We start from the raw sequence: 14,684 nt of genomic DNA, 5'->3' as shown, positions 1-14,684 counted from the left end.
ATACACACAATTTGGAAAAAAGAGTGAAATTAGCTGGAGAAATATTTCTTGTTAGCACAATCCTTTCAAAGTTTTAACCATAAATCAGTGGCCTATGAAATCCAACCTGATAACTATTCATTTTGGGGTTACTGAAGGAGCGGTATTATTTCAACATAGTCAGGGGAAATGTCTGTCATGCTTTGAAGCCACAATAAGTAACATTTTGCTAACTTTACATTATTCAAGTATTCATTACTGATGTTCTTTATTAGCACAAACCCAATTTTCTGAATTTCATTTCAGCTGCTCAGGAGAATTATTTTATTACAGATGCTGAAGGCAGGAACTACTGCTCAATTCTGGAAATATGCTGCCAAATTATACATGATTCGCAAAAGGAAAAAGCTGCATTTGTATGGTTCATTTATTTAAATTACACTCTAGGCAGTAAAAGGATGACAGTTGTATTTCATTTTACAATCTACACATCTTTCCTATGATTCTGAACATAGCCCAGGCAGTGTTTACTCTGTGCCCTCAAATGCTGAAAATACAAATATTAAAACATTGTCTTAATCCCTACAAATCATTTCAGATATCACTGGAAAGGAGGCAGAATCAGTGTACCAGCATTAGAAGAATGGTTTATTCAAATAACATACTGTCCCAGCAAGGAACCTCAATTAGAAGATAATCTTCCAAACAAGGCATTAAAATAATTAGGTGTGGTCCACTCTTGCATTCGTGGTATTATCAGCTAAAAAGCTGTTTTCAAAGGGAATGGAATGCCTACAGAAGGAGGCAGGCTGCCAACACACTCTTCAATCCCCAGCAAGAGACATAGTACAGGCAAAGCAAGCTCCTCAAACAAAACATTGCACAGCACATCTATCTTCCTAAAGTCAGTTAACCTCCTGGAAGGAAAGTTTAGAAGAATGAAACTGCTCCAACACTCTTCAATCAAGCATTACAACAGAAACCTATATACCATATTCTTTTTCTTTTTTTTTTTCAAGACGGAGTCTCGCTGTGTCGCCCAGGCTGGAGTACAATGGTGCAAACTTGGCTCACTGAAAGCTCCGCCTCCCAGGTTCACGCCATTCTCCTGCCTCAGCCTCCCAAGTAGCTGGAACTACGGGCACCCGCCGCCTGGCTAATTTTTTCTGTATTTTTAGTAGCCACAGGGTTTCATCATGTTAGCCAGGATGGTCTTGATCTCCTGACCTCATGATCCGCCCGCCTCGGCTTCCCAAAGTGCTGGGATTACAGGTGCCATATTCTTTAAAAGAAGACGAAGAAAAGAAAATTTTGATTCTGTTGATGTTCTAAAATAGGGCCCAGCAAACTACAGCCTACAGGCCAAATCCAATTTGCTGCCTATTTTAGTAAGTAAAGTTTTATTCGAGCACAGCTACAATAATTCATTTATTGTCTATGTAGTTGTTGCAGAGACTGTATGGACCATAAGGCCTAACACAGACTATCCAGCCCTTTACAGAAAAAGAGTTTGCTGACCCTGCTCTAGATATTCTGTTATATTCCAAGGATTACATAGCAGCCACAGCAGGAGATGGCTACGGTTCCTACAAAGAAAATAACCCAGCTGGACACAATGGCTCACGCCTGTAATCCCAACACTTTGGGAGGCCAAGGCAGGCGGATCACCCGGGGTCAGGAGTTCAAGACCAGCCTGGCCAACATGGCGAAACCCTGTCTCTACTAAAATTACAAAAATTAGCCAGACGCAGTGGCGTGTGCCTATAATCCCAGCTACTTGGGAGGCTGAGGCAGGAGAATCGTTTGAACCCAGGAGGCAGAGGTTGCAGTGAGCAGAGATAGAGCCACTGCACTCCAGCCTGGGCCACAAAACGAGACTCCACCTCAAAAAAATAACTCTTTCCCCTTCCCTTTATCCCTTTCTTAGGGGGGAAAAATCACTTCCATCTCCATAATACTCATACTCAGTCTACAAATCTGTCTCACTATTTTTCTGAATTCAGGGAAGAGATATTTCAGGGATGGTCCTTATTAAAGGCTTCCCAGGGCTGTTGGAAAAGTTGAACAGCGGAGAAGGAGAAAAGGGTGACATTTGACCATCCTCTTATACTTCTCGCAACTCTCTGGTAATGCCTATTTCTCGCTAAAGTGAATAATGCCTGATGAAAAAAGCATTGAAACGTCCTAGAATGCTCCATCTATTGCCATCAAGGGAAGAACAGCAAACTGCCTCAACTACACCAGACCAAATTTTGATTAAAAAAAAAAAAAATTCAGGATTTGAATGCAGTCTCTACACAGTACAGCTAATTACAGTCTAAATGAATCCCAGGTGCAAAGAGTCATTCAGCAATAGTGAAAACAGCTGCTGAACTAACACAGCTAGCTCGACATTTCTCAGTGAGCCTCAATCCCTAGTTTTCCAGCAGCCCCTCCAACATACACCACCCCTTAGAAATACACCACTCTCCTGCTGTGAGAAGCATAGTTGACTGACAATGCCAGCTGTGCCTCCTGTAGACCCACCATGAAAAAGCCATGCTTCCCCCGGGCTGCTCCTAGTCAATGGCGGGGCTCAGTAGTACTACTGCAGGCCCGGGGATTCCTCTGATGGACAATTTTGGATCAGTGACTCCCCATCAGCCTGGCTGAAGCTTTCTTGGAACTGTGCTGCAGTCTGAGACTCTTCCCACCTGCTCCTCCTTCCATCCTTCTCTCCTTTCCTTCTCTACTCCTGTTCCCTCTCCTTCAGCCTTCACGGACATTCCCCCTCCTGTGCCTGTAACTCCTAAGGCTCCAGTTCACCCAATCTCATTTTGTCATCTGCCTCTCAAAGGACCCAAGACCTAGACTCTACCAATAGTCTCCAGTCTCCTACCTGATCTCTTACCCTCCAACCTTTACAGCTCGGATATATTCTCTCTATACAGAGTCCCACCACATACTTCCCATGGCTTCCAGACAAAGTCTTTGAGCGTGGCCTTTGTATAAATTTCCTACTGTTACTGTAATAAATTACCACAAACAGTGGCTTAAACCAACACAAATATATTACCTTAGAGCTCTGGAGGTCAAAAGTCCACAATGGGTTTCACTTGGCTAAAATCTAGGTGGCAGCAGAGCTGCGTTATTTTCTGATGACTCTAGGGCAGAGTCCATTTCCCCGCCTTTTCCAGCTTCTAGAGGCTGCCCACATTCCTAGGTGGTGACCCTCTTCTGTCTTTAAAGTCAGCAACAGACTCCAAGTCTTTCTCACATCACATCACTCTGACACTGACTTTTCCGCCTCCCTCTTCCACATCTAAGGACACCTGTGATTACATTGGGCCCACCTAATCCAGGATAATCGTCCTACTTTAAGGTCAGCTGATTAGCAACCTTAATTACCCCTTACCATCTAACATATTCACAGGTTCCAGGTATTAGGATGTGGACACTTTAAGAAGCCAATATACTGCCTGCTGCAGCCTCCAATGTCATCACAGTCCAACCTTCTTCTCGAACCCATCTGAAGCCAACTCAGGAATGCATGCAACACTCCAAGGAGCATTTCCTCCCTCAAAGAATGCCATGCATTTTCACCTCTCTGTATTTCCCCATGTTCCCTCCACCTAGAACATCCTTGCCAATCTTTTCTATCTGATGAACTCATCATTCAAGAACTAGCTCCACCAGGCACAGTGGCTCACACCTGTAATCCCGGCACTTTGGAATTACAGGTGGGCAGTTCGCTTGAGCACAGGAGTTCAAGACCAGCCTGGGAAATACAGTAAGACTCCATCTCTACAAAAATTACCAAAAAAATTAGCCAGGCCTGGTGGCATGCACCTGTGGTCCTAGCTACTCAGGAGGCTGAGTTGGGTGGGTCACTTGAGCCCAGGAGGTCAAGGCTACAGTGAGCCATGATGGTGTCACTGTACTCTAGCCTGGGTGACACAGTGAGACTCCATCTTAAAAAAAAAAAAGCTTAGCTCCACTCTTGGCAACTGCAAACCACTGGACAGTTTGTATGCACCACAATGAAATCTGCTAAGACTGAGATGCAGGGGATGAAATCCAGCCCACATCAGCTCCCCAAGCCAGACCTGAGGCTGCAACCACCAGGAGGAAGGGAAGCATACCCAGAGGAAGCATGTTTTTTGTAATGCATCTGACCAGAAGGAGCTCAGTATAGGATAACTCAACTTCCCCTAATTACACCATCCTCTAACTCCACAGCACTGAGGTACATGTTACAAACTTACTATTATAACATTTTATACATACTAATATAACATGTGTCAAACTGTATCAACCCCTACATGCCCAGGTTCCCTAGGGACTTGGGCATGTATTTTTTTTCCATGTATACGCACACCCGCCTAGACAAGCGCCTGTCAAATTGTTTTAAAAGGTTTCGGAATCAAATTGTTCAGTAGTTCACCAGTGAAGCTACTGAGCACCACCTGTGTACCATGGCTATGTAGTAAGTTTTATGTACAATGCTACCACCTGAGGAGCCACATAGTGAGGGCCTGCACCTTGTTTACCTAGAGAATGATAAGCCTGCTATTCAAATAATTATATCCTAGTATTGCTAACCTTGACAACTGATTTCACACTGCATTTATTTCTCGACCAAATCTTAAGAAAATATTTCTAAAATTAAAGAAGTAAAACAGAGCAATGCTTAGCAGGGGAAAAAGCTGCTCCTTCAACAGTGAAACAAATGGGATTTAAATAAATGCAACGCAGTAAAGCATACTGGTTTGGTGCACTGGTATCAGACTACCTGGCTTAGAGCTCCTTTTTTACTTCCTAGCTGTTTAACCTTACACAAATTATTTAACCTTGCTGTGCCTTAAAAGTTGTCTCACCTGTATAATGGGAACAATTTCACAGGGTTATTTGTGGTGAGTATACGGAAAGCCAGCATGCATAAAAGTCTGATAAATGTTCACAATTACTACTGAAACAAGAAACAAAAAAAAGAATAATCCAATGCTGCCAACCAGAGCAAAGCCACCTGGGAAACGTCTAGTCTTATAGCAAACAACATCCAAACACTGACTGAGCACCTACTCAAGGACAAGCACTGTGCTACCAGACTGGGGAGTGCAAAGATGAGTGTATCACTGGTTGCTGACCTTGAATGGTTCATGGTCTAGTAGGAGAGGTTTTTTTAAAAAGTTAAAGAAGCCAATCATCGCAGACAGTTGATAAATGTTGTCATAAAGGTATCTACAAAATGCTACAGATGCACAGTAGCCCTAACTCGGCCAGGGGAGGTGATGAAGAGAAGTTTGCACTAAATCTTGAAGGAAGAGTACCTTTCCTTAGAGTGGGCAGATGGGTATGCTCACTGCACACAGTGGAAACATCAAGTACCAGGATGAGAAGCACAAGAAGCATGCACAATTCACAAAACTGCAAGCTGTTCCTTCATATATGCCTATCATGTACCACTTGGTGTAAACACATTATCTCATTTGGGCCTTACAACACTCTGGGTGGCTAATAACTTCTGTTTTTTGAAAGAAGAAACTGAGACTTAGAGGGGTGAAGAAACCTGGCTAGCCAATACCTGAAAAGAGTGAAATTTAAACCAGGTCAGCCTGACCACAAATAACTTACTCTGCAGCAGACTAGAACATGTTGACACGCTGTATTTGACAATTTTTCTAAAAGTAAAGGAAGGGCTCTAATCGGCAGTAAAATGATTAGATCTTCATCTTGGAAAGAATCATTCTAGCAGAAGTATAGAGGATAAATTAAAAAGGTTTAAGGCCTAGGGGACAAACCCCATCAGCCACCTGTTTCACTAATTAAAGTTTTACTGAAAAACAACACCCATTCATTTAAGTATTTCTATGGCAGCTTTTGTATTACAAGGGAACAACTGAGTAGTTCCACCCTTAGGACTACAAAGCTGAAAACATTCACTATCATTTACAGAGAAAGTTTGCTGAAACTTTCAGTTTCAGGAAAAAAAAAAAAAAAAACTGATCCCTGTTGAAAGCAATATTTACTATAGTAATCCAGGCAAGAGATGATGGGGGCTGAAGACAATGCAGTAGGGGTGAAGAAGCATTTAAAAATGTAAGCAGAACAGATCACCAGTGTGACTGACTGGATATAAGAGTAGATAAGAGAGAAGTACCTAAGACTGCTCCTAGGTTTCTAGCTCTACGGTCTGCTCTACGGTGGAGCTAGGATGTGGTGCTAAAAATGATCCCAACTTATGTCTGTGTATTAACTTCTGGAAGGGATGAATGTTACCTTACATGGCAAAAGTGACTTTTCAGATGTGATTAAATTAAAGATCTTGGGATGGGGTGATTATCCTGGATTATCTGTGTAGGCCCTAAACGCAATCGTTAAGCGTCCTTATAACAGAGGAACAGAGATAGACTGACACAGGAGAAGGCAGAGACTGGAGTTATGCAGCCACAGGCCAAGGAATGCCAGCAGCCACCAGAAGCTACAAGAGGCAAGAAACAGATTCTCCCCTAGAACCTCTGGAGGGAGCAAGTCCCTGCTGACACCTTGATTTTGGCCCAGTGAAACTGATTTCAGACGTGTGGCCTCCAGAACTGTGACAGGGTAAATCTCTGTCGTTGCTGGGCTTGTTTTTTTGTTTGTTTGTTTGTTTGAGACAGAGTCTCACTCATATCACACAGTCTGGAGTGTAATGGCGCGATTTCGGCTCACTGTAACCTCTGCCTCCCGGGTTCAAGCGATTCTCTAGCCTCAGCCTCCTGAGTAGCTGGGATTACAAGCACCAGCCACTACGCCCAGCTAATTTTTTTGTATTTTTAGGAGAGGCGGGGTTTCACCATGTTGGTCAGGCTGGTCTCGAACTCCTGACCTCAAGATCTTTGTTGTTTTAAGCCACCAAGTTTGTGGTAATTTGTTACAATGGCAACCTTAGTTCCAAGAATTTTCCATCCATCTGTTAAATCCCTGATGGTACTGCACTAGAATGGGGCTGAGAAGCTGAATGATGTGGGTGAAGACCAACAAACATGGGATTTAGGGAAAGGGAAAAGAGGAATCCACAGACCTGTGGAGTCTGGAGGTTGGGGGGAGAAGTCAGGAGGTCAAAGTGATCCTTACAGGTATACTCATCTGGGAACACCAACTACAATGTGGGGATGATAGGTGACAGAAACAGACCCAGCGGTCCAGCTTTTCTAGGCCAATTCTTGGATGGGGACATGAAGCCTGTGGAGAAAATGAGGTGGGCACAAGAAGGAGCATAGATGATGTTGAGACATGCAGCCTGGCTTCATGGTTAAAAGCAAAGGCTTTGGGATTAGAAGGGCATGGATCTAGCTTCCAATTCCACACCACCTACTAAGCGTGAAAGATTCGGACAAGTTTCATTCCTCTTAGAACCTCAATTATCTCATCTGTTAAACAGGATTATTAATATCCATACCTCAGATCAAGTCAAACAATTACTGTAAGCACATGGTGAGTGCTTAAAAATGTAGGTGTCATTATTACCATTATTGTCATCAGTATTATTAATATGAATATGACTGTAGCTATGACAGCATTAGTCTCCCTACCCTTAGGTACGGCCGCATTTCTATCATTTTTTTAGGAACAGTGTGGCAAGCAGAAGAGTGGCCAGAACGGTGCAGAGGTTTGAGCTGTGGCACCTGGCGTGACCTCTCATTCCCGGCCGGGTCCCGGTGACAGATCCGCCGCCTCCACTCTGCAACTCCTCGCCGCAGTGAGACGCTGCCCCGCTGCTGGCCGGCCCGAGCCCCCTCCCCAGCGCCGGCCTCACCTTTTCATAGTTCTGCATGAGGCGGCTGATACTCTCGCGCTCGACCTGCCATTCGGGTTTCTTCAGTTGCTTCCTCAACTGCTTCTTTTTGTTCTGCCTATGGCTGTGTTTTTTCTTCCAGCGATTGAAGCTCCGCACCGGGTCGGGTCGGGCTCCCGAACCCGGAGAGTCGGCAGTTTTGCCCATTGCGGTGGCGGCGACAGCTCGGATCAACCCCAGACACGAGACACCTAAGGCCAGACTCACGGAACCAGCATGGGACAAACGCACAGAGGCGCATGCGCGAACCCAGAAGCCCGCCCCCGAGCTTTTGAAACCGGGGCGCGCGCCAATGACGTTAAGGAAAAGGAGGGCTTTGATTGGTGAAGTGGCTCCTGCTGGGAGGAGCAGTCTGGGAAAACGGGGGCGAAGCACTCCAAGGAAGGGGGCGAGCTGAGCGGCGCCGGGATCACGCCGGCTCCTTAAAAAAACGCATGCGCACTGTTGTCGTTACTATGGTGACGTCATACACTGACCCTTTAAGGGCTATTAACACGTTCGCTCCAGGTTCAACTTTGCTAAGCGTTCGTGAGTATGTGTGTAAACACATACAATCTGTGAATGACAACTGTGACCCTCGTTTTGCACTTTTCGGGCCAACGAGCCAAAAGATTTGCCCAGAAGTAAACAGCTAGTTAATGACTTCTGATTTCCATCCGTGGTGGTTGTACTTCCTCAGGAATAAAAATGAATATTCTGTATTCTTCATATGCCCCTCTGGGTTTTCCTTTTCTTCTGGGCCCCTCAGACTCTAGCTGCAACAGCAAGGAAACTGGAATGGAATCAAATTGAATTTGCCTTAAAATGCTTTTATGGAGACAAAATGATAACTAAACGTAAGGAAGTAGGTAATGGAGGCCGGGCACGGTGGCTCACGCCTGTAATTCCAGCAATTTGGGAGGTCGAGGTGGGTGGATCAGTTGAGGTCAGGAGGTCGAGACCAGCCTGGCCAATATGGTGAAACCCTGTCTCTGCTAAAAATACAAAAATTAGCCAGGCGTGGTGGTGCGCACCTATAATCCTAGCTACTCGGGAGGTTGAGGCAGGAGAATCGCTTGAACCTCGGGCGCGGAGGTTACAGTGAGCCGAGATCACCCCACTTCACCACAGCCTGGGCGAAAGAGTGAAACTCCGTCAAAAAAAAAAAAAAAAAAAAAGGAGGTAATAGAAAAGTTATTGCAAGTTGGACATTTAAGTGGACTGGCTTTCAATGAATTGAATTTTTTGACACATTTACCTACAGCCTCCAGGAAAACACCGGATGTGGGTGGGAGACCTCAGTTGTGGCAAAGGAAATTGGAAAATTGAGTTCAAAGTTCACAGGCAGAATTTTGGGCCCTCAAATTTCCTTTCCAACCCCATATATCCAGATCACTACTCTCATCCTCCAAACAGGACATGGCTTATTGGAAGGGAGTGAGGACAGGAGGTGAACCAGAGAATTTCCACACTCAGGGACACTAGATGTGGTAGACAGTAAAGCTCAATAAGGAGTGATTATATAAAAGTATATATACATCCTCAAAAAATTAAAAATAGAACTCCACGTGAGCCAGCAATTTCACTTCTGGGTATGTATAGCCAAAATAATCGAAAGCAGGGTCTCAGATATTCGCATACCATGTTCACCACAGCACTGTAGCTAAAATATGGAAGCAACCCAGGTGTCTATCAACTGATGAATGAGTAAACAAAACATAATATGTACCTAAAATGGAATATTATTCAGCCTTCATAAAGAAGGAATTTCTGACACATGCCACAACGTGGATAAACTTTAAGAATATTAAGCTAAGTGAAATAAGCCAGTCACAAAAGGACAAATACTATATATGGTTCTATTTATATGAGGTATTTAGAGTTGTCAAATGATAGAGAAAGTAGAATTGTGGTTGCCAGGGACTCAGGGAGGGGCCAACCAGGGGGTTACTGTTTAATCAGTGCAGAGTTCCAGTTTGGCAAGATGAAAAGAGTTCTGCAGATTGGTTCCACAACAATGAGAATGTATTTAATGCAACTGAATTGTATACTTACAAATGGCTAAAATGGTAAATTTTATGTGATGCATATTTTATTACATATGTATACCACATATGCATACCTACAGAACAATAAGGCCCTCAGCTATAACTCACTTTTTTCCTAAAACTGTAGGAGTCAGGCATGTATGCACCCCAGGCAAGAAACTGGAAGGTTCAACTCTAGGAAAACTGAATGTCCAAGAGAAAGACCTCAGTATAATAACATCTAGGGGCCAGGCACGGTGGCTCGCAGCTATAATCCCAGCACTTTCCGAGGCCAAGGTGGGAGGATTGCTTGAGCCTGGAAGTTCAAGACCAGCTTGGGCAACATAGTGAGACCTTGTCTGTACCAAAATTCAAAAAAATTAGCCGAGCTTGGTGGCACACACCACCAAGAAACTAGGGGGCCAAGGCAGGAAGTTCACTTGAGCCTACAGAAGTCAAGGCTGCGGTAAGCCCTGATACTGCCACTGCACTCCAGGCTGGGCGACAGAGCCAGACTCTGTCTCAAAAAAAAGAGAGAGAAAGAAAAAAGACATTTTGGCAGCAGCCAAATAAATGACAAGTCACTAACCACCCCCTTGCTCTTTAGTGAAACTTATCAGTTAATAAGCCCTCCATTCACTCATTTCTAATCAGCCTTATTCTTAAATATGGGAGAATAACCAAAGACTAACAAATATTTTAGGAAATCCTTTAACTTAAAAGTTTTAAGCCAAAATTAGTAAACTAATGCAGAGAGCAAAATAGGCCTTCAAAAAAATTACTATCAATATTCTTAGGAAAATAAGGCCTCATATCCAAGAAATAAGAACAGGGAATACTCAGAGAACAAAACAAAACTCTCCATAGAAGTCATTTTGTTTGTTACATAAATCAAATTGTTAACATAAAATAGTGGAAAATTCAAATTTTAGTCAACAGAACTCAATATCACATTCCAAAGTCATTAGGATTTAATAATTTGTGATGAAAATAGTTCATATATTGATCACTTAAAATGACAGCTTTATGATGGTTTCTATGCTTAGTTGCTCCAATACCTTGTTTTCTGTGGAAATGACCCCTAGATAGGCTTCCAATTGTGATATTGAGGACATTAAATATGTTTTAACATATTTTAAGACTATATTCTCCACTGCCAACCAATATTCACAAAGATCCTAAAGAACTAAAAAAAAAAAAAAATTTGGAAATGTGCCTGGTAACTACTGCTATTAATACAAATACAGGCAATACTCCATAGGGGAGGGAGGGTCATACTAAAATTTAGGGAGAAAATGTAATATTTGGCCGGGCATGGTGGGTCATGCCTGTAATCCCAGCACTTTGGGAGGCGGAGGCAGGTGGATCACCTGAGGTCAGGAGTTCGAGACCAGCCTGGCCAACATGGTGAAACCCTGTCTCTACTAAAAATACAAAAATTAGCCAGGCGTGCTGGCGCGTGCCTGTAATCCCAACTACTCAGGAGGCTGATCCAGGAGGATCACTTGAACCTGGGAGGCAGAGGTTGCAGTGAGCCAAGATCGCACCATTGCACTCCAGCCTGGGTGACAAAAAAAAAAAGAAAAGTAATACTTGTAGTTCATCATACATTGATACCCCATCTAATATTATCCATCGCTTAGTTTCTATTTGTAAGTTTTCAACAGTTTATCATCATAATTATTCAAATTGCACGTCTCAAAAAGTCTGAAAAGATCATTATATTCTTTCAGTGCTTTAAAACTTTTTTAAAAGATTATCTGGTTGAGCAAGATAATAATGGTAGTGATGAGCACAACGATTGTCCAGATCTCCGTTTGTAAAACCATTTTTTCCAATCAAATGATCCAGAGCTCTTTGAAGAAATAGCTAATTCCAGGGCTGACACAAAGGAAGTACAAGAAAGCTGGAATATCTTGAAGTGCCAGAAAATAAGAAGTGCTCAAAGAATTATGGGAATGAAAAGCACAGTTCTATTTCTTGACCTAGGTGATAGGTATGAGGATATTTGCCTAATAATAGTTCAGTAGACTCTACACTTGTTCTACATAGCTTTCTATAGTGGAAAAAAAAAACAGAATATATAACCCCAAAATTTGCCTCTTTGATAAAAAATTATTTTTTAGCTAAAGACAATTAAGAAGCAGCAAACACAGGAAGATCTCTTCCTATCCTCCCACTTTTTTGCTTAAACAGAGGATATAAATTGCCCTTTACTGGAAACAATTCTGGTTGTCATAGCAGCCCAGAGACAGCACCAGAGGAATCTGCAAACTAATCTTACTCCATTAGTTTCTTCACATACACTTACCTTCCACGGTTTCCCACATTTGGAAGCCCAAAACTGTTTTCCTTTTTCCTGTCATTTCTCTACAAGTGTATTGTCCTTTGTTGAAGATGCTATACAAGCCAGAATTCTCAGCCCCTGCTTTGAGTTACTTTCCATTGAAGTTACTCTCATGTGATGTACACTGCACACATTACTAAACTCGTTCGTTTTGCTCTTGTTAATCTGTCTTTTGTCACTGGGCTCTGTTCTAACTAAAATTTTATGAAGTTTGAGGAAAAATTATATTCCTCCCCCCAACAACAGGAAAATAAGGCCTCATATCCAAGAAATAAGAACAGGGAATACTCAGAGAACAAAACAAAATTCTTCATAGAAGTCATTTTGTTTGTTATATAAATCAAATTGTTAACATAAAATAGTGGAAAATTCAAATTTTAGTCACAAGAACTCAATATCACATTCCAAAGTCATTAGGTGTATTATGTTTTTTAATAAAAATGGTTTAAAATATAAAATGTTCACAACAAAAAGTCATGCCAAATTGGTACTGAGCAAATACATTTAAATATAGATGTTTTCAAAATATAACTTTGACTAGCATTTTACACATTATCTAGACAATTTTTCTGTTAAAATATCAACAATTTATGAAAGAACATTGTTTACTACCTGTAATTGAGTATTAGTAGCAGGATAGCCTCAGGTGGACTTCTACGTCATGTATTTTACAAGGGTTTCCAAATTAACCTCAGTAAATGTTAGTTTCAATGTTTCAACAATGTTCCAACAGCTAAAAGGTAATTGTATAATTCTTGGATTATACAAAATTTTCAATAGTTTAAAAACTGTCAGGTGGTGGCTTACACCTGTAATCCCAACACTTTGGGAGGCTAAGGCAGAAAGAATGCTTCAAGTCAGCAGTTCAAGAGCTGCCTGAGCAACATAGCAAGACCCCATCTCTACAAAAAAATTAAAAAATTAGGCCAGGCATGGTGGGTAACACCTGTAATCCCAGCACTTTGGGAGGTCGAGGCGGGTGGATCACCTGAGGTCAGGAGTTCGAGACCAGCCTGACCAACATGGAGAAACACTGTCTCTACTAAAAATACAAAATTAGCTGGGCATAGTGGCGCATGCCTGTAATCCCAGCTACTCGTGAGGCTGAGGCAGGAGAATAGCTTGAACTCGGGAGGTGGAGGTAGCGGTGAACCGAGATTCCGCCATTGTACTCCAGGCTGGGGAACAGGAGCGAAACTCCATCTCAAAAAAAAAAAAATTTGCCAAGTGTAGTGATGCACACCTGTAGTCTTAGCTACTCAGGAGGCTCAGGTGGAAGGATCACTTGGGCTGAGAAGTTCAAGGTTATAGTGAGCTATGATAGCAGTACTGCACTCCAGCCTGGGTGACAGAGGGAGACGCTGTTTCAAAAAAAAAAAAAAAAAAAAAAAGTTTAAAAAAAGAGTTTAACCTTTTTTTTTTTTTTTTTTTTTTAACCATCAAGTTTAAAGAATGCACAACGAGTATGGAGTGCTCTGTAATACTTGTTGGAACTCTTCTGTCTAAATCAATTGTGTTCTTTATGTACATAAATTGTGGTACTGTCATATCTCTGACCTTCACATTTTTAGTAGTAATTATATTATCATTATTACCAGAACCAGATTTCAGTTTCCTAGATATCAATGAACAAGAAGGGACTTTATTTTTTTAAGGAAAGATTATTTTCAGTTTGCCATAACGACCTTTACCACAAAACTGTAGCATTTCAAACTTCAGTCAGGTTATTTCTTTTCACTGTTACAATTTTTACACTGCTGTTAAGAAACTTTTTTGGCATTTACTCTGAATTCAGACTTCAGTTAATCTCTTACTGCTCTTACTTTTGTGGAGAAGTAACTGAACCAAGATGGTGGTGACATGCTTTTAAGACGTTACAAGAGCAGAACTACATGGTCCCAGATCAAAAGATCTCCTTCCCCTCACATTATTTTGGTTTCTAGTCTGTGTTTATAAGTAGTCTATTAAATATGTAGATCAGATGATTCCACAGTTATGTCATCTGCTAGCAAAATCTATATTCATATATAGAAATACAGGATTTTAGGAATCTATAAATCTAACACAATTGTAACTTGTTCTATCTGGGATCTATACATGTTGTAACTAAAGCAATGGGACAACATTTTGAATTCTTGCCTTATTCAAATAATCAAATGATTTTATTCAATATGATAGTGTTAACTATTTGGTTTTATATTTTATCCTCTAAATATAAACTATTTCATAGCACCAATAACTACACATATTATGCTTTTCAAATCAGGTTTTATCTTTGAATACTTAACACTTTGCTGATGTGCTTTTTCATTTTCTTTATGGTTTCTAAGAAGAGGTAATATATGCCAGCCTTTTCATCCATTTGCATAATATCGTTGATTTTTTTCATCTCCAGACAGTTTTTAATAAAGGCAGACTCCTTCAAGGTACAGTCAAGTAACCAGAATCTAGTAACTTTTTACTGTTTGAAAAACTTTGTGTTTAAAAAAAAAAAAAAACAAGCTTACAAAAACTTCCACCTGTGCTCTTTTTTTAA

General features: G+C 41.6%; 1 protein-coding gene across 3 annotated transcripts in view; it reads right to left on the bottom strand.

The window, feature by feature from the left end:
* The window catches only part of DDX10 (DEAD-box helicase 10), a 282,375-nt gene extending 274,331 nt beyond the window's left edge, over positions 1-8,044 (bottom strand). For 2 of the 3 annotated variants that reach the window (XR_008510930.2, XM_054523817.2), the window contains exon 1: positions 7,757-8,044. Coding sequence is in view for 2 of the 3 variants with exons in the window: in XM_054523817.2 (XP_054379792.1) it covers positions 7,757-7,942 (186 nt within the window). In the remaining variant the exon portion in view is untranslated. 3 annotated transcript variants of the gene reach the window in all.
* Positions 8,045-14,684: the final 6,640 nt, after the last annotated feature.

Source organism: Pongo abelii, chromosome 9 (assembly GCF_028885655.2).
Source record: "Pongo abelii isolate AG06213 chromosome 9, NHGRI_mPonAbe1-v2.0_pri, whole genome shotgun sequence".
NCBI classification, from domain to species: Eukaryota; Metazoa; Chordata; class Mammalia; order Primates; family Hominidae; genus Pongo; species Pongo abelii.
Note: the sequence above shows the minus strand (reverse complement) of the source record. Positions and strands in the feature narration are given on the sequence as shown.